Below are 23,775 nucleotides of genomic sequence, written 5' to 3' on the forward strand. Positions count from 1 at the left end.
CTTAGATTTGATTGAGCACGTTTCTGCCACAATATAAACTTGATCAGGGTGCAGCTGTTGTATGTTGAGTGGATGCTACAGTGCTCACACACATATATACAGTATTATTTCAGAATGTCTGTCGAAAAATGTTAAATACAGCTTTACCTTTTAACTCTGTGAATATGTTTTCAAGCCAACATGCAAAAACATAATCGCTGCTTTTTCTTATGTGTTATTCATATTCAGGTTTTTGAGCATTGGTGAAACAAAATTTGCAATCTGAAGTCACTACCCTTTTCTGACAAATTTAATAGATCATTGAATTCAGGAGGATTGCTGGCAAATTAAACAATGATTATTATTATAATAATAATGAATAATAATGATTATTATTATAATAATTTGTTTTTTTAAATATGGAACACTGTCTTTCTTCAGTTGTGGTAACTCTTGAATGCAGACTGAGTCTTGCTAATGAAGTATACACTAACTCTGGGAATAAACCAATAAAAACAAACTTCATACAAATGGTTTGAGAATATTGTTAAAGGTGCTTTACGAGGACTCGTTTTGCTTCTCATCTTTGAAAATGACGTTTCCACAGACTGAATATGATACTGCAGGTTCAACTCAGGAGTGTGTCGTTCCTGCAGCAGACTCATCAGCTATTCCTGCTCATTGAACCGTTTACATAGTACAAAAAACACAGACCTCGTTGAAGTTAAACGTCCCAAGAATGTTCTTAAAATCTCAGTAGATGGACAAGAAAGCGTCGGAAATAAAAGGAACTCATGGAGCCACATTTTCTCTCTGTAAATGTAGCTGCAGAAAAGACGAATCCACTGGGAGTTGAACTGAAGAGGCTGACGTGTGACTTCCATACCATTACCATCCTTCCACTCGCTGCTGTTGTTCACAAACATATTGAGATGTGTATAAATAATGCAGTGCTATGCTGTTTGCAACCTTTATGGCCCTATATGTTCAAATAAGATACTTTGTTTCTCAAATTCTCAACAAGAAATCAACTTTCTTGGGATAAAAGTCTGAAATACGGTAAAAATCTTTCAGGCCCCGGTGGGAATTATCTCAACGATGACAGCAGGCATCCTCAAATTTGTTCCTGTATTCCTAAAATGCCACGGAGCACTCACAACTTTCTCTTTTCATTTGTTTTCAAAGGAGCTGGTGTGACATTCATTAGGTGACTTCCAGAAGTGTCTCAGATAAACTCCTTAGAGAAGTTTAAGAAATCTTTCCGCACGGCTTTATTATCTTTAATCTTTAAAATAACCTAGAAGCCAATCAAAAGAGCTTTATCTCTGTTAGTCTGGAGAAATTGAGTGGAAACCCTCTGAGCACCTGTTACAATACGTGGCTTTAAAACAAAAATCCTATCTTGAATTCAAAATGAAGGCAGCCAAAATAAAGTAATTAAGGAAGGAGTTAAGGGATACTCACTCTTGGCTTTAACATGTTGCACACAAGAAAAATCTGAGGCAATAACAGATGATTAAAGATTGAATGAGTCCGCAATTTTCTCCATTCCAAGCGCAAAATAAAAGAGAAATGTGGTTATTTACGAAGGCCAGAGGAGTTCACAAATAACACATTTGTGGCAGCTTATTTGATATCCGTTTGCAGGTAATGTGTGGTGGAGAACCGTCCCTCTCTCCTGAGTGTCTTGGGGACAGTAGTTCACATTCACTAATAGAAAATAAACTGTCCTGGGGCACATGAAAAACATAATGAAAACGCTGTTCTATTCCCCTTCAACAACTTTTTCCTCGTATGGGTTTGACACTTGCAATAAAAAATGTAAACACAAATCTCCTCGTTGCTCTCTCTCTATTTTTCTCTGTGTATGACTTTGTGTGTGTGAACTAAATTAGTCTTTTACTGCAGGCAACTTTATAGGCGACTTGGATGGACCGAAAGTAGTTTGGTCACGGCTGAGAAGTTTCATCTATTTCATTTTTTCATTATGCATGCACACTATCGAGAAAATAAATTACAGTGTTTTGCTTAATTAAAACAGAGCGCTTTAAAAAAACAAAAAAACATTAATTGGACGATATTAATGTTAACAGCTGCTGTGATGTATTCATATGCATTCATGCCTCATAGCGGCATGCTACACTAATGGAACAAACCCTGTTTGATTCAAGGGGGGGGGGGGGACTACTTTCCTCACCCAAATGATGAAACGGTTTCCAACTCATTTCCTTTAATAAAACAATGTAGGAGATGAATCTGAATGCGGATCAGAAGTCACTCCGCCTGACATTTAAAGATCATGGAAAGTACATTTTTAAAAAGTCACTTTACAACCTGCCCCCCCTCCCGCTCCAAAAAAGACCCTTTTTCTAAACATTTGATTTAAAGGTTAATTGCTCTACTAAAAACTGCAGGAGACAAATGGAGGTGATGGAGACCGGCTATTTCTGCCTGTTGGCCTTCTTAATGCTAAACTAACCAAGATAATCCTCTAACCTCTCAGCCAGACAGCCAATGGCCACGTGTGCTTCCAAACATTAGGACCAGGAGGCTAAATCACAATTGTAATTCTATCACATATTTTTCAGATGGTCGCCTACTTTCCATCCACACACATCAAGTTTCATTTCGAAGAGTATTTGTTTATTTGTGGTTAACATTCTTGTACTGTCAGAGTAAAAAATCAAGCGGTGGTTAAATGCCCCTCCCGGCTAACATGCTGAGTGGTCCAAATCAAACGCACCAACAATCTGGATTCACCTGTGGTTAAATGCCGAAAGGTGAATCCAGATTGTTGGTGCGTTTGATTGTTGGTGCGTTTGATACCTGCAGGTATGCGCCATGGCTGAAACGCTAAGCGTGTGACCTCCAGTGAGTTGTGCGAGAACCTTTTGCTGTTTTACTTTTGATCGGACTTCAGAGCTTTAGATTGTGGGAGAGAAACGTTTAGTGGAACGCTCACATTCCACTTTGGGGATAAACAAGCAGAGAAGGTGAACCCCAGAGAACATTGTGGAGGATTTTACGGGTCACAATCATGGCTCACTGTACTGCGCTGTGAGTGAGGCGAGTGTGATAACACACTCAGTTATTGCGTTGCCTAGAAACTTGTGTGTGCGCTTTGTGTGTCCTTTGCCTTGATGCTTTCGCTGTGAAGTTCATACGTGTGCCGTGGTGATGTTTAATCCTGCTGGCGATTATAACAAGGTGCTATTTAATTGCTTCATGTTTTCTCCTCGTGGCTCCGTTACTCTTTCGTTTTTTTTTTTTAAATAGATTTTTAAAATATGAGTTTCTTCTATTGACTCTCCGGCAGTACTGAGGGAGGCGAATGCACATTCATAACCGGTCATTCGTTGCATGTACTGGCTTCAAAGTGCAGGCTGTTGCCAAGAAAATAATTGAAGTTGTTGTTGGTGTGGACATGAAGGCTCTTGCTGCTCATGTTGTTCCACTAAGTGTGGGGGGCTCACGTTTCTTGCAAAACATTTTGCAGTCCAAGAGGGTCCTGGGATTTACAGTGTGTGTCATGTCATCTTTAACTACATCCTGCTGTGTTTCTCCCGCTTTCTAATCATTTTCACGTGATAGAACAGTTGTTGTTGTTATATTTTGTGTTCCTGCATTATAGGCAGGTTAGTTTGTGAGCCACGGATTAGTAAAAACATTTTTGAAATCTTAAAACAAAGAAGTGCAACAAATAAATGCCAGATTTACAATATTTGCCACATTTCGAACCATCTTTGCCCGGGTGTTTTTCTTTATTGTCACGTCAGAGTCCTTCAAGAGTCATCTGTAGAAAAGCAGGCACTTTCACAGCAGACATTCCAGGTCAGTTCAGGTCAGCAGAGCAGTTTTGAGAGAGAGCGAGAGAGGGAGAGAGAGAGGGAGAGAGAGAGAACCCTCAAGTGTCAAATTTCGGCCTGAACTTTCAACCCTCCGAAGACGAACCTTTTGACAAATTTCCTATTTTTACAGCCTCTTGTACGGGTAATTGTTATTTACCGTCAGTCCCCATTAAAGTCACGTACGCGGCCGAGGCCACAGTGGTGAGGGAGGGAAACAAAAGAAAACCCTAAAGCAAGCGACCCGAGCCAGAGAGGGAGGGAGGGATTGGACTCGAGTCGGTCGCTGCTCATTTCACGTCCTCCGCCTCAAAAAGATGACAAATTTAAACTCTCGGTCTGAAGGTTCCTTGGTGATGAACACACTCCTATTTGTGTTTGAGAACAGACTATTTTAATTCCAAGGTTGACACGTGAGGAACCAAATTGTCTGTTCGTCTATTTTTGCATCCCTGTCGTTATTGTTTACTCTCGGCTGTGTTGTTCACAAAGTGAAGGGGGGAGGGAGCGCGTCGTTAATCCAAGGCAGTCCGTCTCACACAGAGATGAACCCTTCCGCCGCTCACGAGAGGAAGAAGAAAAAGCCCCCAAGTATTCATTTCTCTATTCCCCAATTATTTAGCTTACCTGTGTCACAGAGTTTTCGGGGGTAATGTTCCCGCCGGGCGTTCAGCTCACCCACAGCTACACTGATGCTTCTCTTCCACAAAGCCAGCGTTCCGTCCCGCAGCATACGGCTGACACACACACACACACACACACACACACACACACACTTCAGGTTGACAGCAGGTCAAACCCCATTCAAATCATCCCACCGGGGGAACCCAACATTTTGTTGTATTTTTTGTCTTGGTGGTGATTCTATTATAAAACCATTTTTAGCCCTGTGATTTAATTCTCTCTCTTGCATTTGTCAGCACGGATATCTGCAGCAAAACATCCGTGCGACAAAATGCGACATGTCAGCTGACTTCCTCGGCCTCAATCGGATGCGACTTGATATAAGTCGGTGCAACAGACACTGAGCCGGTGTCATTGCACATCTGTCTATGTTTGCGGTGTATGATCAAGCTGTTATTCCTTTGTGGCGACCTAACGGCATGAAAGGGCCGGTGCTCTCTGCATGAATCATTTAGATGAAAGCCCGAGGACGAGGGGGGAAGGAGTGCGAGACACCTGATGTCAGCTTTAATCAGAATCCAGTTTGGTCGACATTACCTTGACTTTAAAACCTGAGAATCCTGCAGCGGCAGCGGAGACAGTTCTCGGTGACGGGATGTGATCAGACTGGTTAATCTTGGCGATTGCTCGATGCCGCAGAAAACGACTGCAAAGAGGAGCCAATGGCCTTTATCTTGTCTAAATGCTTTGTGTACACTCTATGTGCAAATCCAGTATTCACAAAAACCATACACTTAAACGTATACACAACCACTCGAGAGATCTTGAGCGGTGATCCTCTCTCAAGCAGATAATCACCAGTGTGAGCGGATTTGTTCTCTATAGGAGTAATTTCACACTTTAAACCTCATCATTATATCCTGTTGCTTTAAGCTGCACCTTGATATTGACGGCAACAGAGTGGAGAGAATGGAGCATGACGACACTGTCTGTGACTGAGTGTTTGGAATGAAATGTGTCTCCTGAACAAACCCAAGGGAGCCTAAATTCCCAGGACGTCCCCGGTGCATCATAAAAAGAAGTCAGGGCACATCACCATCACTTTTGTCTTATTTCTCACTGTTCTGCAGCATGATGTGAGACATTAAAGCCTAAAGCGGCGGCCCGCAGAACCGTGCTGACGACTGATGGAAAATTAGATGCTGCTCGCTTCCATCTTCCAAATATTATGCCCATTTAGCTTCCTGTGCTGGAAAGGAAACATTACTTCTAGTTTGAATTGAACAGCATTTTATTGTATTCCCGAACCCTTGTTCAGCATTCGCGTGCAACTTGCACATCTAGCGCAAGGGATGATGGACGGCGTGCTCCACGCAACGTCTCTGGGAGCGAGTGAGTGTGCATTTGATTTCCCATTCTGTTGCAGCATATTTTGGGTGCCCAGTTATGGCTGAAGAAACAATACGGGTTGTTTGTGATAACACAGCTGGCTGCATCGCAGACCCCACCGAAATGTTGTGCGTGTCTACTTTGAGCCGACTGCCTGCATGAAACGTCGCTGGTTTTTGGGAGGATTTAACAGTGAGTAACAGGCCATCAGTCTCTGGACGGGGAGAGGGACGGGCGGGGGGGGTGTAAGACAATTATGAGTTGTGTTCATTCAATCACACAATACAGCCAGAGACATAGCAGGGGAACACTGAACACATGCCATTCAGATGTCCACTAATTCACTATTGATCGCTTGCACAGCCGTACCTGATTCCACGGTTTTTCTCTGCGGTGATGCAGGGGGGATGACAGCTGCAAGTATCACATCTGCAACTGTGGTAGTTGACTCACTGATCAGTTGTCATGCAGATATCCTTAGCCGGCCTCCCCACACCTCCAGGTTTGCTTCTGTTCCACGTCCGCTTTTGCACTCCGTTTTTGTACAGTTGGTTTCTCTCATATATCTTCCTTGACAACGGACATTCACGCTGGGTCTGGGCTTTTATTTGTGTTCTGAGCACTCCATCAGCACCCTGTGATCCTGTCAAACCCAAGAGCACTCAAAACGTATGGGGAAAGTCAGACAGCTTTGTCTGACTGGTTAAAACCAACTTTTGAATCCAACATCCAACAGCAATGTACACACATTTTAACAAATGACCAGTTAAAAATTTTGGATTTAAATACTACCTTTGCCACCCTTTTAACTTTTGACGCAGAAAGGTGAAATTGGCGAGATTTCGAAAATGCTTATGAAGACGCATCCTTGAAAACAAGTTCAGAAATTGCGTTTTGAATCACTCCCTAATGTGTAATATTGTCCTAAAATAGGAACCCGGGTTTTGACAGACTGATGGAAGCTGTCATTGTTGAATTCTACCAAATCAATCACCATTTTATTTGACTGAACACAACGAGATGATGAAATGAAAGCTACCAAATATCATATTGTTTCAGGAAAAACAAAACAATAAAAGAGTATTATATTATTCTTATATAATATTTGTATCTCGGGCATGGGAGAAATGGTGCATTGGAATGAACAGACAGACAGTGCTTTTATGCACAGCCTAATATATATGCGCAGTAAGTGGACACTGAAAAACAACAAAACGAGCTTTAGATCCAGAAATAAACTTTTTCCCTTCTGGAATCATTTCTCCGGAAGATGGATGACACACAGCGCCAGCAGTCACCCGGAGTTCCTCCAGGAATAATTTACCAAGGGGCAGAGGCTGTGAAAGCAATGGGCAGCATCCCACTGTGATGCTGCATCAAAGTGTTGTAAACATAACAGCGAGTCCCAATACCTATTCATCTATTTACATAAGTGTTCACGGCTTAATATCGGTGTCCAAAAAAACAAGAGTAACTCCCGTTGACGAAGAGCCAGGCTGGCTATTTCCACTTGTTTTTATGTGCCTAAGATCACCTAGTTTCCATTATAGTTTGGCTACATCAAGGTGTATGTGGTGAGCGCAGTGGCAAGGATGCATTCACATTCGTTACAGGAACAGTGACTTTAATGAAATTTCAGCACATATCGATCATATTTACAATATCATCATCGAATGATTTAACACAAATAAGGCATTTCAAGTATCGAAAACAACCTACTGGGATCACGCTTTTGGTGAATCAATCCGTTTCAGGGTAGCTGACACAATACCAGGTTTGACTGGTAAAGCAATTTAAGAGGTGATCAAAAGGTAAAATGCAAAATATCACGACACACAAGCTGTATTTGCAAAAAAACTTCTTCCTCACAATTGATCTGTTTTATCTTCACATCATGGAACTCAGAAAGAATTTGGCCGCGTTGGGTTTTGTGGGTAACAAGAGGGACGGTCAAGACTGCATTCAGGGACTCCAATGATTGCTTCTCCACACCACCATGAATGAAGTTAATGTACACAAGAAAATGACACTAACACTTCTGTACATTATTTTTCCTCCTACAATATTTATATGTAGAAAAAAGAAAAACCTGAGGGCTGTCAACTACTGTACTGTTCTCGTGTCCTTTCGATGTATTCTTGTCTCCTTCGTAGTGAACATCTGTCCCACTGATGTCTGAGGAGGGACGCTAAAGCTCCCCAGATGCTAATTCAAATGCACAGACATTCACATTCCATCTCAAAGTTGGAAAGAAATGATGAAAATATATTCATTAGAAGGTTATGATGAAGTTCCCCCCGCAGGCATCTTGGAGCATCAGTATTTTTAGTGGCCTTGTGCAGGATGTGCTTTATGTATTCTACATCTTTGTACACTTTAATCTGAAGAGTGTTCTCAAAGCAACAAAAGGTTCTTTGTCTTCGGGATAATCGGTCCTGTGACAGTGCTGAAACAAGAAGGAAAGGCGCATTTAGGGTGATGTGAATATCACAAAAAAAAAGGATCGTAAATCCACAAAGCTCAGCAATTAAGACGGCTGCGAGGAATTAATAAGCATGCCAGCGTCCCAGTAGAAATGAAGAGGCTGACCTGCAGATTAACCTTCCAACCAGAGGCGTTCCCTTGCGTCCTTTCCTCAAAGTGTTAATATGTTGACGTTGTGTATGGCTGAGTGTTCTGACAAAGAAGAAGAAGGAAATTGAGGGTTTTACCGAGTTGTTAACATATAATTTTGCTGTGAAACATAATCACGCTAACCATTCTGCGCCGGGTGACGCAGCATCTCACATTTCTCTCCCACTGCCTCGCTACTACTACTACCCCCCCCCCCCCCCCCCGAGGTCAAGAGAGTTTATCTCACCCTTGTGGTTTTGATCTTGTTGCCGGCGTAACACATCCAGCCCGAGTTGTCAGGGAGCGTCTTGCATTCTTCCCCCTCCAGGCAAGGCTCCATCTCACACCACCACTTCCCAATTACTATGGACGCTACGGGCAACGAAGACAAGGGAAATGTTGATGCAGGTACCTTTCGCCTCTAAAACCAGACTGCACAACGCCGCAATTTGCAGATAGACGGCCGCTGGGCACGGTTGTCCAGTCCCGGACGTCAAAGGTGGCCGTAAGACACTTGGCTCTGTGTGTGTGTGTGTGTGTGTGTGTGTGTGCTTTTGACAACTTGCTACCGGCCAAAACTATTACGGTTTGTTTTCCTTATTAGATGCAGTCACGGGCTACGTGAATGCGATGGGTGGAACTCGGGCCTTTCACAGATTGAGTGGATCGGTGGATGTGACTTGACTTCAATGCATGCCACATTTCTGCTGTCAGGAGAGAAAATTGCTTTAAATATAGGGTAAGTAGACAGTAAATGGTTTGTAATGTGTGGCAAAGGGAAAGGGATCTGTCGGAGCTGTCATCCAGCGACCCGCCGTTCCCCCTGACCGCTCAGAGATTTCAGTCATATTTGCAGAAGGATTTAAGATAAAAGCTGCAGGTGAGAGGTTTTCTAAAGCCAAAATGTGTTTGAGTTGTGTGTTCAGACCTCGGCACTAAATCCATTGCAGCGGATCGAGTTTGTGTATCGGACACATTTGTCAAAACATGTGTGAAACCATCACAAGATACAGTTCCTATGTAATCAACCGCCGCTGTCCTCTGCATCTCTTTGTTGTTTTTTTTACTCTTCGCCTCGATGCTCCTCCCGGAGGTGCGCTCCATTCTGCGTGTGACTGTTGTCGTAAAAGCGTACCGGTGCAGATACCTCGTGCTGTCTGTCAGCCACCGTATCCGGTTGTGACATTATCCGGGGAAATATTAATCTTATCGGGGACACGGCATTACGTGGGAGACTTGTGCTTTTATTTGAGTAGTACTTTTCAAAAAAATGTACGAGGCACGTTTGTCAGGATTTTACCTTTTTGTATACAAGGTGTGATAAGAAACCAATTTTCTTGTGCCACCTCTGGACAACATTCTAGTGAAACCCTCTCGTGCATTTCTTCCCTCATATGCTACAGTACTCACCGTCCACGCATGAAGGTCTGTTCCTGGTGGTTCCGGCGACCTTCCCCGGCAGACAAGAACACTTGACCGTCTGAGAGCGCTCCTCGATGCGGTTCTTATTACAGCATCGGTGAGCTGCGATTACTTCACACGTGCCCCCCTCTGGTGAGGAAAAGAAAGAAACAGACGACAAACTGCATTTTATCAGCATCTCCGTGGGGATCAGACGGCTTTCTGAGATCGACTGAACTGCACGCCGTGCGGATATTTGTGGCCAAACATCAGTGCCACTTTGAGGTGCTCGTACTGCACTCGGGCATTTCTATTTTAGGCTTTTTCACTTTATACTGTTAAATCGATTGTGAGAAAATCATTAGCGATTTGGAATTTATTCCATTTCATTGAATGCTGAATATGTTAAACAATATATTTGAGGACATTATCAAGTTTAAAACCAAAACCTTACTTGAAAAAGTAACTTGAAGATTCATTTCTTTCTTTCTTCAGCACTCCCTCTCCCAAATTATCTTCGAAAATAACGAGAACGTATTTCACGTCTGCATTAGTTGTATTACAAATGCATTTGCAATGGATAAAAGAAAATGTTTTATCAAAGGAGAATGCTATTTCTGTAAGCAAGTACTTATGTTGGGTTTTTGTCTTTCCATTTTAAATTTAAATTTTATTCCCAACCATGATGTTTTTTACTAAACCCAACAAAGTGCCCAACAAAGCACTTTAGTACAGTTCTGTTTTGTTTCAAACTTTGCAACATTTTCAACAAATTCATTTAGCTTGACATGAAACTGGAGAGGTTATTAGTTTGGGAATGTAAATGTGAGAGGCAGGATTGAACTTGTTGAATGTTTCCAACAATAGCAGTTGCTTTTAGGAAGAAAATCTAAACGATACCTTGATAAAATGCATTTTAAAAGATTAACCAGTGGCTTCACAGTTTTTGTTATTAAAAGCCGAACGTCCTTTGTCCTGTTTCACATACGTATTGTGTATAGAATGTTGTATTTAACACTTATTTTTACAATCCAATATGATTACCTTTTACTGAAGTAAATAATCTGCATACTTCCTTCTCTTCTACAATATAAATGTATTCTACAATACTTTTGTGAGTATTTATCTCATGATTAATCAAAAATAACTGTGAAACATGAGTGTTCTGTAAACAATAATAATTGTGCCTTACACTCTTTGAGCGAGCGAGACCCCGGCAGCTCGTTGAATTAATCAAGAGACGTGTGAGAGCAGGCAGGAAAAAAAAAACACATCTATTTGAGGCGTGCTTCAGGGTTATCATGAATATGAACACTGTTTCAACCATGCAATTATCACCGAGCCGCTGACTTTGCCCCGAAGGCTGAGAGGACCGGACCGCACGGGCTCGACCCGCCTCAACCACTGGCCTCTCCCACCCACTGAGCTCACACTCTCCACATACGAGAGCAGAGCAGCAGAGGGCCATCGGAAAATTACACCAGTCAGCACGACACAAGATCAAGGAGGTTGCAGAGGGAAAAAGCAGAGAGGGGGGAAGGGGGAGTGAGGGGGGCAGAAACCGATATTCTGCCTGCAAAGTGATTTCAAGAAATGTTTAACAATGAGATGTGGGTTGGAGAAATGTGTCGTATATGTGTAGGTTTGCATTCGTCCCTTCACTGCGTGCTAATATTTGGGTTTGTCAGGCCGGTGAGTTTTTTTTGTTTTTTTTATCTTCAGAATCAGAATTGTATTTATTGTCTTTAAATACACATTAACATGAATCTATATTGTAGCGAACGGATAAATTGATGGAGAAGATGTTATCTATCAGTCCGCAACACATTCAGCTTCCCCCAGGAGCTCTCAGGCTGGGAACCGGTTCATTCACAGCTGCTTTCATGCAAATACGACAGCACAGGCACTTTATTCCTCACGTCTAAAGCGCGCAAAGCTCAAAAATGAAAGATGGCCGACCAAACTAGGAGCTCCCTGCTCCATCCCGCCATCAGATTGGGGGTCCTTGGCCTGAAAAAACGTTGAAGACCCCTGATTTAATAAAGAAACATTTTTTATAGTCGCATTGTCCTAAATATTTCGAACACATTTGTATCTACTGTAAAGAAGTCAATCAATGGGCCCGACTCACTGTTGATTTCTACCGGATCGCATTATTTTAAACTATGTCCATAAAGGCTTTAAGAGAAGTCAGAATCAACTTGGCTGTAGTCCATTGTGCATTTATGTGTTTCTCTAAGGTGAATATGTGCTGTGCCTGGTTGTAAATCTGCTTTAAAAATAAATCTTACGTTACAAATAATAAACAGAAATAGGGTCATGGTGTTGATTAGACAAGTGTTATACAATTGAGAGCCACATTTCCATACGGGAGCAGAAGAATGAAGAGAGAGTGTCTATTTCCTGCATCTTGCCAAGTCTGTCGAGTTTTTTTTCGGGGGTTATGATGACTTCTGGCTCTGCATTTCAGAAAACATCAACAGCCTTTGGTTTAACTGAAAAATATCCAGAAGTTGTATCTGGTCTGGGAGAATGTTGCCTCCTGTCTGATGCACTCAACGAAAGGGCATGTCTGCACAACTTTAATCGTGATGTACCAGTGGAAGCAGTGGGGCATCATTTGAAAACAACAGCCCACAGGGGTTTGTTCTTCTTAATGCATCTCCTTAATTGCATAAGACAGCCCTAGATTTCCTCTTTGATCTATTAAAAACACTCCACGCAACAGAATTAACTTGCAATGCTCGTTGCTAGCAACCAGGGCAAAGAATCGGGATACTCTATATTTGGAAATCATCACCTCCGAAGAATATATTAAAATCAAATAAAAATGCAAATCAGTGTGGTATTTCCAGCTGGCAGGTGTACTGGGTGCCTTTTAGACAGAAGCAATGCAACAACGGATGAGCTTTTTTTTTTTTTTTTCAAGTTCACCCATGGTTTCAGCTCGCGAGTACAGCACGCTGCATGCTTCGAGACCCCGTCTTTGCATTATGAATATTTCAGAGGGAGACGGAGAAAAACATGGCTGAAGATGAGCGCTCTCATCAGGTGAAGGCTGGAGCCATGCAAGGGTATAATTGTTTTCTGTTATTTCCATTTCCCCCCCATTACCATAGACAAAGTCAGCCTCCCGAATGTCAGCTTTTGGAATGCGAGTGCTGGAGGTTTTTTCCTTTCTCTCCAAAATCATTTTGACGGACAGGGGACACGGGGTCACACAGAAATGATCATCCGCGGGGTCGGGGGGGAGGGGGGGTCACGTCGATGCAGAGGGCCTCCGCTGGAACTGCCCTGTTTTTGTTGCCATGCTCTGTGCTCCTGCCTCGTTATTACTCCGAGCCACGAAGACCGTCAGGAAACAAGGTGCCGGCCTACGACCCGCGCCCAACAGGCCGCGGCTCATTTCCAGGCCGGAAAAAGCTGGAGAAAGTCGTCACTTTGTGGTCTATGAGGTTCTATTGCTGTTTCTGGGAGGATTTGTTCCTGGTGCTGATCTCTCTTTTGCAAACATTTATTTTGTTGGTCTGTTCTGGCTATGAAAAGAAATCCCCCCCCCCCCCTGTAATTAGTTTGGCCCAAATTATCTGCTATTGGTCTCATCTGCACTCATTTGTTCTCATGTTAAATGTTTTCTGAAATGTTTAAACTTACATGCAGGTGGAAATGGGTGCACAATACAGACAATGTGGTTGGTCCGCGATATGGCTGTGAAGTGCTGACATTCAATCGCTTGATGTGAACCTCTATGACTACGTTTGTAATCATATCTGACAGATTGTCAGATGATGAGAAAATTAGAAATTAGGTATGTTATTCATTATTGACAGCAGATAACAAAAACATATATTTATTTGTGATGTTTCTACTTGGGCAAAGTACTTATTTTTTGTCTGCATTTAGCATCACAATTATTATTCATTATTATAAGTGAGATGCATACTGATGTAGTAAAAGAAAACATCACTTCATCAGCATATGAAGTCTGGTCAGTTCGCAGTGGTGGAATATAACCAAGTATACTTACGTATGTGATGTGTTTAATATGTCTCACTTGAGTGTTTGTCATGACGCGTTGTACTTCTACCCAACTATATTTCTAAGGGAAGTATTTTGCATTCTACTTCACTATATTCATTTGAGAGCTTCATAACCTTAGATGGGACCAGTTAAATTACCAAATGTTTTTTTTCAGAATAATATATCAAGGTTTCCATGTTTGTTCTTTGCAGTTCTAACCTTTATTTTACTTTGAAGGCAATTAAAAGTATTTTGATTTGATTCAACTTTTTTCCACGTGTTTGAACGTTGTACTTTCTTCTTCTCAAATTTTGACATAGTTGTAAAATGTACATTTACTTAAGCGAAAGTATTCCACTACTGAACGCACTTTTAAGGGCCGACTATTCTTCTTTGATATTCATTTTATTGTTTTGCATTGTTACATTCTAACATTTTCAAGTTATCTCACATTTATTTCAACGACTTACAGATAATCACTTGAATGTTAAATGCAAACTTGAAGGCAGAACCTCAGCCTTAAGTTAAAGAAGAGACATCTGCTAAACCGTGTGAGCTCTTTTTTTCCTTCACTGCTGTTTCCAAGGTCAAGAATAAATATACCTCATTAGCAGTTCTGCCTAATTATTCTGTCACCATGTGACTCCATGTCATCAGATTCTCCCGTCCAACTCACCAGAGCTTCACATTCAACGATCAATTGCCTTGTTTGAAAGGAACATTGGTTGGATGTCTACTTGTAAAGTAAGTCATTTAAAAGGATTATATCTTATATATAGTTACTTATAATATGTTTATTTTATTTGAGCCAAATTCTAATATCACAATAAAAAGAGAGAAATTGATTAAAAAAAATTCTAAACTAATTTTGACCCCATTTTTCAGTCTTTACGGGTCTTCAATGTAACAGTGTGTTGAAAGCAAATGAGTTGAATAGTGAAAATAAAAATCAATTATATCAATTAATCAATTAATATCAATCAACATAACACTGACACGCTACACAACGTCTCACACGGGGATCTGCTTTGTTCAAGTCCACCGCACGGAAACTTGTCAGAGCACTTAACTGTAATGCTATTATCTACACAAATGACAACACCTGGCAGCGGCCGCGTCTCGGCTGCTGAGTGCCGCCGAGTCGAGCGTCTCTGGCACAATGAGTCACGCCGGAAGCCGCCGCCGCCGCATCAAAGTCGGATGAGTTATGGACAGCAAGCCCGGGTGAAGGCGAGTGCTGTCAAATCATGCGTGACATGAATTTCTGTGGATCTGCGGTTCTGCCTGCCTAATGAATGTGAGCAGGGTTCTTGTGGGACCAGTAAATGCTTCTTCAAATGTGATGTAACAGCCACTGCACAGAGGAAAGTGGTCAGTACATCTCAATGGAAACGTCGCTGTGCAACAAGTATGCAACGACTCGCTTGTCGTCTTCATTACAGAGGTACTGTAATGAAGCCCAGACTGCCGGGTTTGTCTCTCGAGATCTTGAGAGCAAGTGTATATATCGACTGAATGGCAGCATTCTCCTCCATCTGTGCACGCAGGAAAATGTACATCCTCAATTCATAAAAGGGGTTGTGAACATTAATCCTTTGACTAAAAATGAATAATCCAAGTGAAATATGGATTTAACGTACGCCCCGAAAGAAGAGCCGTGAGAGCAGTTTCTGTTACACTCGACATACAAACCAAATGTGAAGCCCGAGGGACTCATTTTAGCAAGTGACCTGTCTCTCTAGAGCTTTTTTAGATTTAGCTGATTGCCGGCCAACGGCATTATTTGTGCAGCATGTACCGAACCCACGCACTCCACTGAAACGTGCTTAACGGGACGATATAACTGATACAACAAGCTCAGAATCCACAACGCACGTAAGTCCTGCAAACTCGGGGCCTGTAATTTATTTCAATGGCTTAAAAGTAATTTACAAGTGACAGCAGGTCCTGATTTCCAAACCACAGCAGTCCCGTGTTTTAGAACAGCATGCCTGTCACCTTTTAATAGGAAATGCCTCCAAGGTGACCCGTAATAAGCTCTGCTTCTCTGTGTACGCTCTCTGCAGACATTCAAACCAGCGGGCTGCAGCGGTTCTGTCGCTGACAGGAAATAGGAGCTCCAGATTGGAGAATGTTCAAATTAATGCATATGTAAGACTGTGCAAAATATATGACTGCCTGGTGTCAAATTGAGTGACTATTTGTTCCCTTCCTTCTGTGAAAACATCTCAAGCCTTTGATTTACTGTTGTTGTTCTGGAGAAATGCTGGTGTGAAATTGAATGACATTTTGCTCGATAAACTGCGAGGCAAATTTGTTTTGAGGCTGAAAATGCAAAGGACTCGTGTGTTGGAGTAGAGTAATTAAAAACTGTTTTGAAATGTAACAGTTTGGGGGAAAAACTTCTGATAGCCATGGTGTCGATACTTGAGGATATCTTTTTCTTAACAAGCTTTTTTATTTTACACGCAAAGGTGTCAGCATGCGTGTGCGTGCTTGTTTTTCACAGCAGAGAGTGCGTGTGTTTTCTGGACAGAATCGGAACACACATTTGCGGCCGTGAAAATAAAAGTCCACGACAATAACAGCATAGAGGGTCTTTAAAATACCGCTGGCGGTCTTGACAGCGTGTCACACACAACAGGCGTGTCCTGTGCAGCGGGCCAAAGATGGGTGATACTATTGAAATGCAAAATGACTACACGCGGAGAAGTGCCGGTGTTCTTTCGAGATTCATGAAAACAACACGGAACAGAGGAAGCTGCGAGTAGTGGAGAATGGATTTCTTTCATTTACATATGAGCCTCAAAGCCTCTGTCTCTCTCTGTTGTCCCCCGGCAGATCAGGCCCGGGACACCGTAAGTGGGGTCCTCATGAATGCTGTTCGGATTCGCACAAAATTTGCAAGAAACGCCGGTGGATATTTGGCTTGTTGAGAATGCCGGCAGCTTTCATGTCCGTTACACACATATATAACACTCCATCTACACAATCCTCATCGAACGCACATTCTCTTCTGAGCTTTTTGAAATGTATGAAGAATAAGAACACGCCCTCTGTCAGTGAGATGTCACTCGGTTTTAAATGTCAAGCTGTTCCTGTCCTTCGTTCTAGCCCCCCCCCCCCCCCCCCCCCATCTGGCAAATGTCCAGAGCTGGTATTTCACATTTTTAGATCGCCTTGGCTGATGAAAGAGTTACATTCAAAAGGAAGAAAAAGGAAACCGAGACAGAGTCTGCTCAGAGGGCCTTTGGAGAACAGCTGCCAGCCTCTCATGTGACTGCTGGCCTTCTCACTGCAGTGTGCCCACGCGCGCCTGCAACATGTAAACCGCGTGTCAATGCATAAGGAAGAAGCTGAATGACCTTTTGTGCTGCATGATGTCCTCTGAAGGGTCGGCTGTGACTACGATACAACACGGGAGAAATTGGCAGGGAGGTTTCTGTACTTATTCAGTCTGATGCAACAGAGCCGACACTGTCACATGATCAACATTTTGATCACATCTCACTGCAGTTAAGAGAGGTATAGAACATGAGAACAATATTTCCAACACCTATTAGGAACATGTTTTTAATTGTAGATATGTATATTTGACTCACTGCTTCATTTGGATCACTTTTATGTTGTATTTCATCTCGCGATGTGTTGTTCATATTGCGCAAACTATATTTATCAATTTCTTTCCCCAACCTCAACACATGTATACTTCAGTGCCTCCAGTAGAGTTCTTTTTTTTAGTTTAAATATTCCAGATGAGATATGGCACACCGCGGAGATATTAGAGCCGACAAAAACCCTGAAATCTGCAATAGACCCTGATAAAGTCAATATTAATTACTTTGTTTAATTATCATACTATCCTCCCCATTGGAACCAATTAGTAAGTTGAGATGCCTCTTTTTGGTTTAATGAGGTCTAAGTACTGTTAATGAATTCTATATTCCTGCCAAGCATTTAAAACAGGCTTGTGGAATTACGAAGTCAATGCCATATGAAATGATCTCTAGCTCCTCATCTACAAGAAGTAATTCTTTCAATCATGAAATAAAATCTTCAAATTCATATATCTTCACACTGAGCCCATTTAAGGTTGGTAAGATATTAGTCTCATGCAATTACCAGGAACTTATGCACCCAATTGTTACGACAATGTAATAAGCGATGCGTCTCGCAAGTGGGTCTCTAAATCTTCAAAAACCTCATCTAAATCTCAACAGTGAAGTGACAAAAACCCATTCCCCTCCTAAAGAGCCAAGATAGCCTGAAGAACGTCACACCTTATAAACCCTCCACAAAGGAAAAGAGGGACAAAAACGTCCTGTGACAATTGTCTCCGCTGAATGTGGGTCAACAGGCGAAGTACAGGCAGCAGAGAAGCTCTTACCTGTGCAGGGACAATCCTCTGCGCACATAAGACAAGAAGGTCTGAGCTGCCTGATATAATATTTACGATCAGCGGGAACACACAGCTATCATTAGTTTAGCAGTAGATTTTGTTTCACCGGGAAAAATGTTAAATTAAAGAGGAGCGGTGCTCACACGTGAACCCGCACAGGCCTCCGCAGCCACTGACATCAGCAATTACGGTGGAGTGCGGTGCTGATGGGATCCTTTCCATTGTGAGGGCTTGTTTTGATTCTCTGGCATGGGAACAAAAGATAAGAAGAGGTTGGATTGATTTTTTGTCTGTGTGTGTGTTATTAATCAAGAGAAATTTGAAGTGCTATCATTGGGCCGGGCACATTTACTATCCTCTGCTGCTCTGTAACGTGGTGGGTTTAAGTGTTCGACTTCAAACAGGCTGAACCCAAGACGGAAATTAAGTCTCTTGCTACGGTGCAATAAAGTGCTTCAGATTTAGTTGTGTTTACTTTTCCGGTCATTGTATCACTAAGAGGCGTTCTTCACACAGGAGGACGCGTTGAGCATCTCCGGGGGAACGACGAGCGTGGTGGATGTATCACTGGACGGCCTGCAGGGGACGAGCTCAGGGTCCCTGGACCAAATCCCTATTGGAAAGTCCCTCCCACCCAGTGATTCTACCAAGATCTGTGAATATATAATGTAACCTTCTGTATATCTGTGTCTACAGCCCCGGTCTAATGCAAAAACACTATTCACAGTAGTGGCAGCTTGAAAATAATTACAGCTAACACTATCATTACACATTTATCGATGTGAAAGATGAATGTGATACAGAAACTCATTTACTCATTTGTACATTTCGAGATGTTCTGTGTGCACAATCAGCTCCCAGAAAATTGCAAAACACACTGATTTGGTTTGCTGTTGTGACAAAGCAAAAACAAACGTGTCTTTAAAAGCGTAGCTTTGTTTTTTTGACTATTTCTGGATTGGAACAAGCTGAACGTTTTTTCACGACTCAGGGTTTCAAAGTCAAGAATCCTTCAGCTGTGTCGGCTGTCACCACAAATTTAGAAAATTGCCGCTAACTACTAAAGCAGAACAGGGGGCTTAAAATCTTGCTAATGATCCCGAGAGCACGCGCTGCTTCTTCTACCCAACAGAGCAAAGTGGTTTACAAAAAGATTAACTAATAATGCTGTTCTCTGGCTAAATGTGTTCTGCAGTTATTAAAAAGCAAATGTCTCCAAACCGCAAAACTCACTCGTGATTTTCCTTTCCTTCCTTGGCCTGGTTAGCTCTGGTGCAATGCATTGCACCAGAGCTGTAACGTACCCTTTGATTTTGGTTCCAACATATCCATTCCATTCAACATATCCATTCAACATTGGATTCATTCCAGTTTATTCTATCCTGATCCTGATTCAATTAATCTTATTAGTATAATACAACTAATTACAGGACACATTGCTCAACAATAAACTTGATATTGATATTTTTGAACCCTGAAACGCTTCCCTCTGCTCTTTAGGGATCTCTATGATGTTTTGTACATTATAATCTTTTATGTAGAATAATAATCCATTTTGCCATTGGCTCTGTCCATCCGCTGCGCTCTTTGTCTGGCGCAGGTGGGCGGAGCGGGTGGTTGCATTCACTCCATCACGCCGTACAGCTGTGATCGCTGCAGACACACCTGGAGAGGATCGGCGCCCTCCCGAGTGCACCTCTTCCGCAGCGCCTGAATTGGAATGCTTCTTTGAACAGAGGTAAATTTCCAGGGTAGCAATCAGAATCACTGGCCTGAGCCCGTTCATCCCTGAACAGTTAGAGGGGCCTGCTCTCTCTGTAAGCCCCCCCGTCCCCCCGCCCCCGCTCACCCGAGGGCCCCGGTACAACCGCGCTGCCTTTCTGGTCTTCTTTTACTCCACTGATTTGATGTATAAGGACGCAGGTAGCAGAAACAAAAACATGTTTCAGGGTGAATGTTTCTATTGTCAACAGTGTGTCAAAGAAGTTTACAGGCAATGCTATTTTATTTGTGTTTAAAAAGACAACCGTGACCCCCAACACTGCAGTAGAGTTTGCATTTTAACACCCCCTTTAATAATGATAAGGGATTCCTGTGAAGAAACAGCTGGCGTAGTCAGCTGGTGTAGTCTTAAGAGAAAGAGTTAATTAATTAATTAAGCTGTGGGCCAGAGAAATTAATTTTGCATGTAAGCGTTGTGACCACAAACCATAGACCCGGCACAGAATTGGCTGAAAGAGCTCAATTAAACATGCCGTTTAAACAAATATCCACAAGCCCAGAGAAGCTCTCTCTTATGAATAATTTATAGCTCGAAAGAGGAAATAAACGAAAAAATGCCCAAATATGTAAAACCTATTTGTAGCTTTGAGCATACAGTAATAATTAGGCCACTGATTGTCCTCAGATTAATTTAATTAAATATGTATTTTTCTTTAAGGGCTAACTAAGGAAATTACATGAATAGTTAATTTCTGGTCAAATACACCAGCGTTGCCTCTCCTTACTACAGAGGAAATGAAATGAAGTAAACCACTTTGGCGGCTGTGGAGGAATTTTCTGCTGTTTTACAGAGCGGCGAGGGGTCCTTCCACGTCTCAGTGGGATGTGTAAAAACATCAGGACAAAGTGGGTTTTGCTGAACTCCAGATGTGGAGAGGCCTCGGGCTGAGGCTGCACGCCACTTCCCATTGGCACTGCAGTGGAGCAGCAATGACACTAGTGAGAGCATGGTTGAGAGGAGGTACGGGAAGGGTGGAGGAAGATGTATGTCAAAATGATGTGCCTCCAGGATGCATTATATAAAAGGTTTAAATCCTCAGCATCTAAAAGCGCGCGCAGAGAATACAACCTTTGTTTGTGACAGTCGAAAATCCATTTTTCATTGTTGGTTTCATTACGGGCTTCACCAGCGAGTGGGTTCTTTTGTGTGAGTGCATCGGAGAAAAAAAATAGCCCTGATTCTCTACTCCTCATTAAAGCTCCTAAAAGGGAGACTAGAGAGATTTAAATGGTATTTCCACACTGGAAAGAAATACTTCATATTCTAGGATACAACTGATATTTCACTTAAAACTAAAATGACATCCGGCGCATCTTTAATCGGGACCGACAGGACTGACGAGGGAGAGTTTCAACTTAGTGGCTATAGAAGAATATCACAGTCGTGCACTGCGGGAGGAAGACACTGAAACGGATATCACACGAGTGAAGTATTCATGACTTAAGACTGAATAAATGATAATACACTGTGGATACTAACAATTTAGTTACTTCTGCTTTTATCCACGGTTGAGCTGCTCCGAGTAGCTCATCTCGTTTCGGTCGTTCACTCGCAGCTACACATTTTTACCGAAAACCACTTTGCAGAAGATTATCCGTGTTGAGAATAGATGACCTTCCGCTTAAGAACAGGTTGACCCCACAAAGCCGGCTGCTGGTGGGAGTAAGCAAGGCCACCTCACGCAACCGCCATATATTTTTTTCGCCATACAGCCGTCTCTATTATCAACGGCACATTCCGCACTGCATCACCAATGGCAGGATTTCTTGCTGCTCCACAGATTCAATGCACCTTTGTACTCTCTGCAGGCAGCGCACATATCCGTCTTTACTAAATATCATAGAAGAGCTGAGATGTTACTCCAAACGCTGTGAATCATCACACCTGCAAAGCGTATTTCTCTCTGGATTAAGTTTCAAAATTGATGCGAGTGGGAGGTTATTTCGCTGTTTAGCAAGTCAATGTTTTATACGAGCAGAAATCGCCTTCTGCTGTTTCCTTCCGGACATGTTCAGGGGTCGAGAAATGCTTGACCCCGAAAGCAGCGTCCCTTCCCAACAAGCACAGTCTCTACTCTTGTGTGTGTACAGTTCACGCTCTTTGCATCACATGAATACAGCACCTTATGAATCATACCGCGGTCTGTACCAGGAAGGCAGAGAACAGCCGGGAGCGGATATGAGAGAGTGGCAGGCAGCAATCTGTAAGTAGAGCTGCATTGTCTGAATCAGTGAGCACACGCAAGCCTCTACTCCAGGGTCATCCAGCTAATGGACTTCTGGACACATATTCATAGCTATGAGGCCGTCAATATCCTGGTGCATGAGTGGAACAGTCGCTTATATGCTGTCAGAAGTAATTATGACTGAGCACACGTTTGGAATGACAACATAACACGGCTCATGAATCTGTAATCTTTGTTTCTCGTACACCTTTCGCAATGCAGGTGTTTTTATTTACAACTAACACTTTGCAGAGTTTGTGTGTGCCGACAGGGTCGGAGCATCCCGTCAGGCTTTGGCTGCTTCCAGAGTGGCTACACGTGATTGACTTAGTTTTCCAAACAACATCCTCCAATAGATCCAAATTTCTATTGGCAAGGACAAAACTGATCCCTCTGGACCTCTGTAATCTCGATTTCCGCTGTTATTACCAGTCTCTGTGAACTTGTGGCATTTCGCTGGCTTCAATGATTGGCCCAATGGTCTGCAACCAATGGCCTTCTTGCCACCAATTCATGACCCGTCAACCCCAATCCTCCCACCAATCCAACAGGCGCACGGCACACAGCGCAGAACAAATGTGCCAGTGTCAGAATCAATCCAGACAGGCTCCCCATCTTCCTCTCATAAAACTGGCATCTCATTTATCCAGGAGTGAGGGCCGGCCATACTATGGTAAATGGAATGACAGCGCATTTACACTTTTAGTGGCAGAGGGTCCTGAAGGATTTCTGAAGTTCCTTAGCTTTGAACTTGTTTCCCCCCCGAAGACGTGCTTGAATGCACTTGTGAAATATTAATCCCGCGTTTCCCTTTTGTTGACACGAGAGCACCTTTTAGAATACATCTCATTTACGAGTGCATTTTGTCTTTCTCCTCCAATACGCGTGCGTATGCGAGAGTAATGAAATCAAGATGTTGGAACACAAAGTTTTCTGACTCACAATATGTAGACTATTGAGAAGACCCCTCGCTGATAAGCTCGCGGCGCACGGAGGAAGTAACACACCAAGGACCTGCACGCTCAAGCAGATACTTTGAAGTTCTGACAGCATTCAACTTCCTCACACTCTGTTGAATTCTGAGACCATAATTATTTACCATAACCCGCGGCGCGCATCCGCCCGATGAAAACAAAAGTTCAGCCGCAATGACTCGGTCGGATTCTACTCGGCGCAATTTCACAGGGACCACAATCGCGGAGATCAAATTGGGAAGGAGCAGTGTAGCATGAATATCAACTATAATAGCTTAAGAAGGAAAGCGCAAAGGCATCTTTTGTCTGTCTTTGTGATCTTCAGTAGAAATATTCTCATGCTATCAAGAGCACATCTTTATGAAAAACCGCCACTGTAAAATGTGCTTGCTGAATAATTGGTTGTTTGCTTACCCAATAATACATCAACGTGTGCAATAAAGTCATGACGGAAATACGAAAAACCAGCAAGATCAAGTGTTGTTATTATCTCTGAGCAACCACACCCGGGATGCAGCAGTAAC

General features: G+C 42.6%; 1 protein-coding gene across 3 annotated transcripts in view; it reads right to left on the reverse strand.

The window, feature by feature from the left end:
* Window positions 1-7,448: 7,448 nt before the first annotated feature.
* Window positions 7,449-23,775, reverse strand: part of LOC120829797 (chemokine-like protein TAFA-1) — a 30,744-nt gene continuing 14,417 nt past the window's right edge. For all 3 annotated transcript variants that reach the window (XM_040194248.2, XM_040194246.2, XM_040194247.2), the window contains 4 exons: window positions 9,861-10,001; window positions 8,698-8,822; window positions 8,427-8,513; window positions 7,449-8,283 (listed from right to left, as the gene is read on the reverse strand). In XM_040194248.2, the coding sequence (XP_040050182.1) occupies window positions 8,481-8,513; window positions 8,698-8,822; window positions 9,861-10,001 (299 nt within the window). In that variant the 3' untranslated portion in view covers window positions 7,449-8,283; window positions 8,427-8,480. The remainder of the gene's footprint in view (window positions 8,284-8,426; window positions 8,514-8,697; window positions 8,823-9,860; window positions 10,002-23,775) is intronic.

Source organism: Gasterosteus aculeatus, chromosome 2 (assembly GCF_964276395.1).
Source record: "Gasterosteus aculeatus chromosome 2, fGasAcu3.hap1.1, whole genome shotgun sequence".
Lineage (NCBI taxonomy): Eukaryota > Metazoa > Chordata > Actinopteri > Perciformes > Gasterosteidae > Gasterosteus > Gasterosteus aculeatus.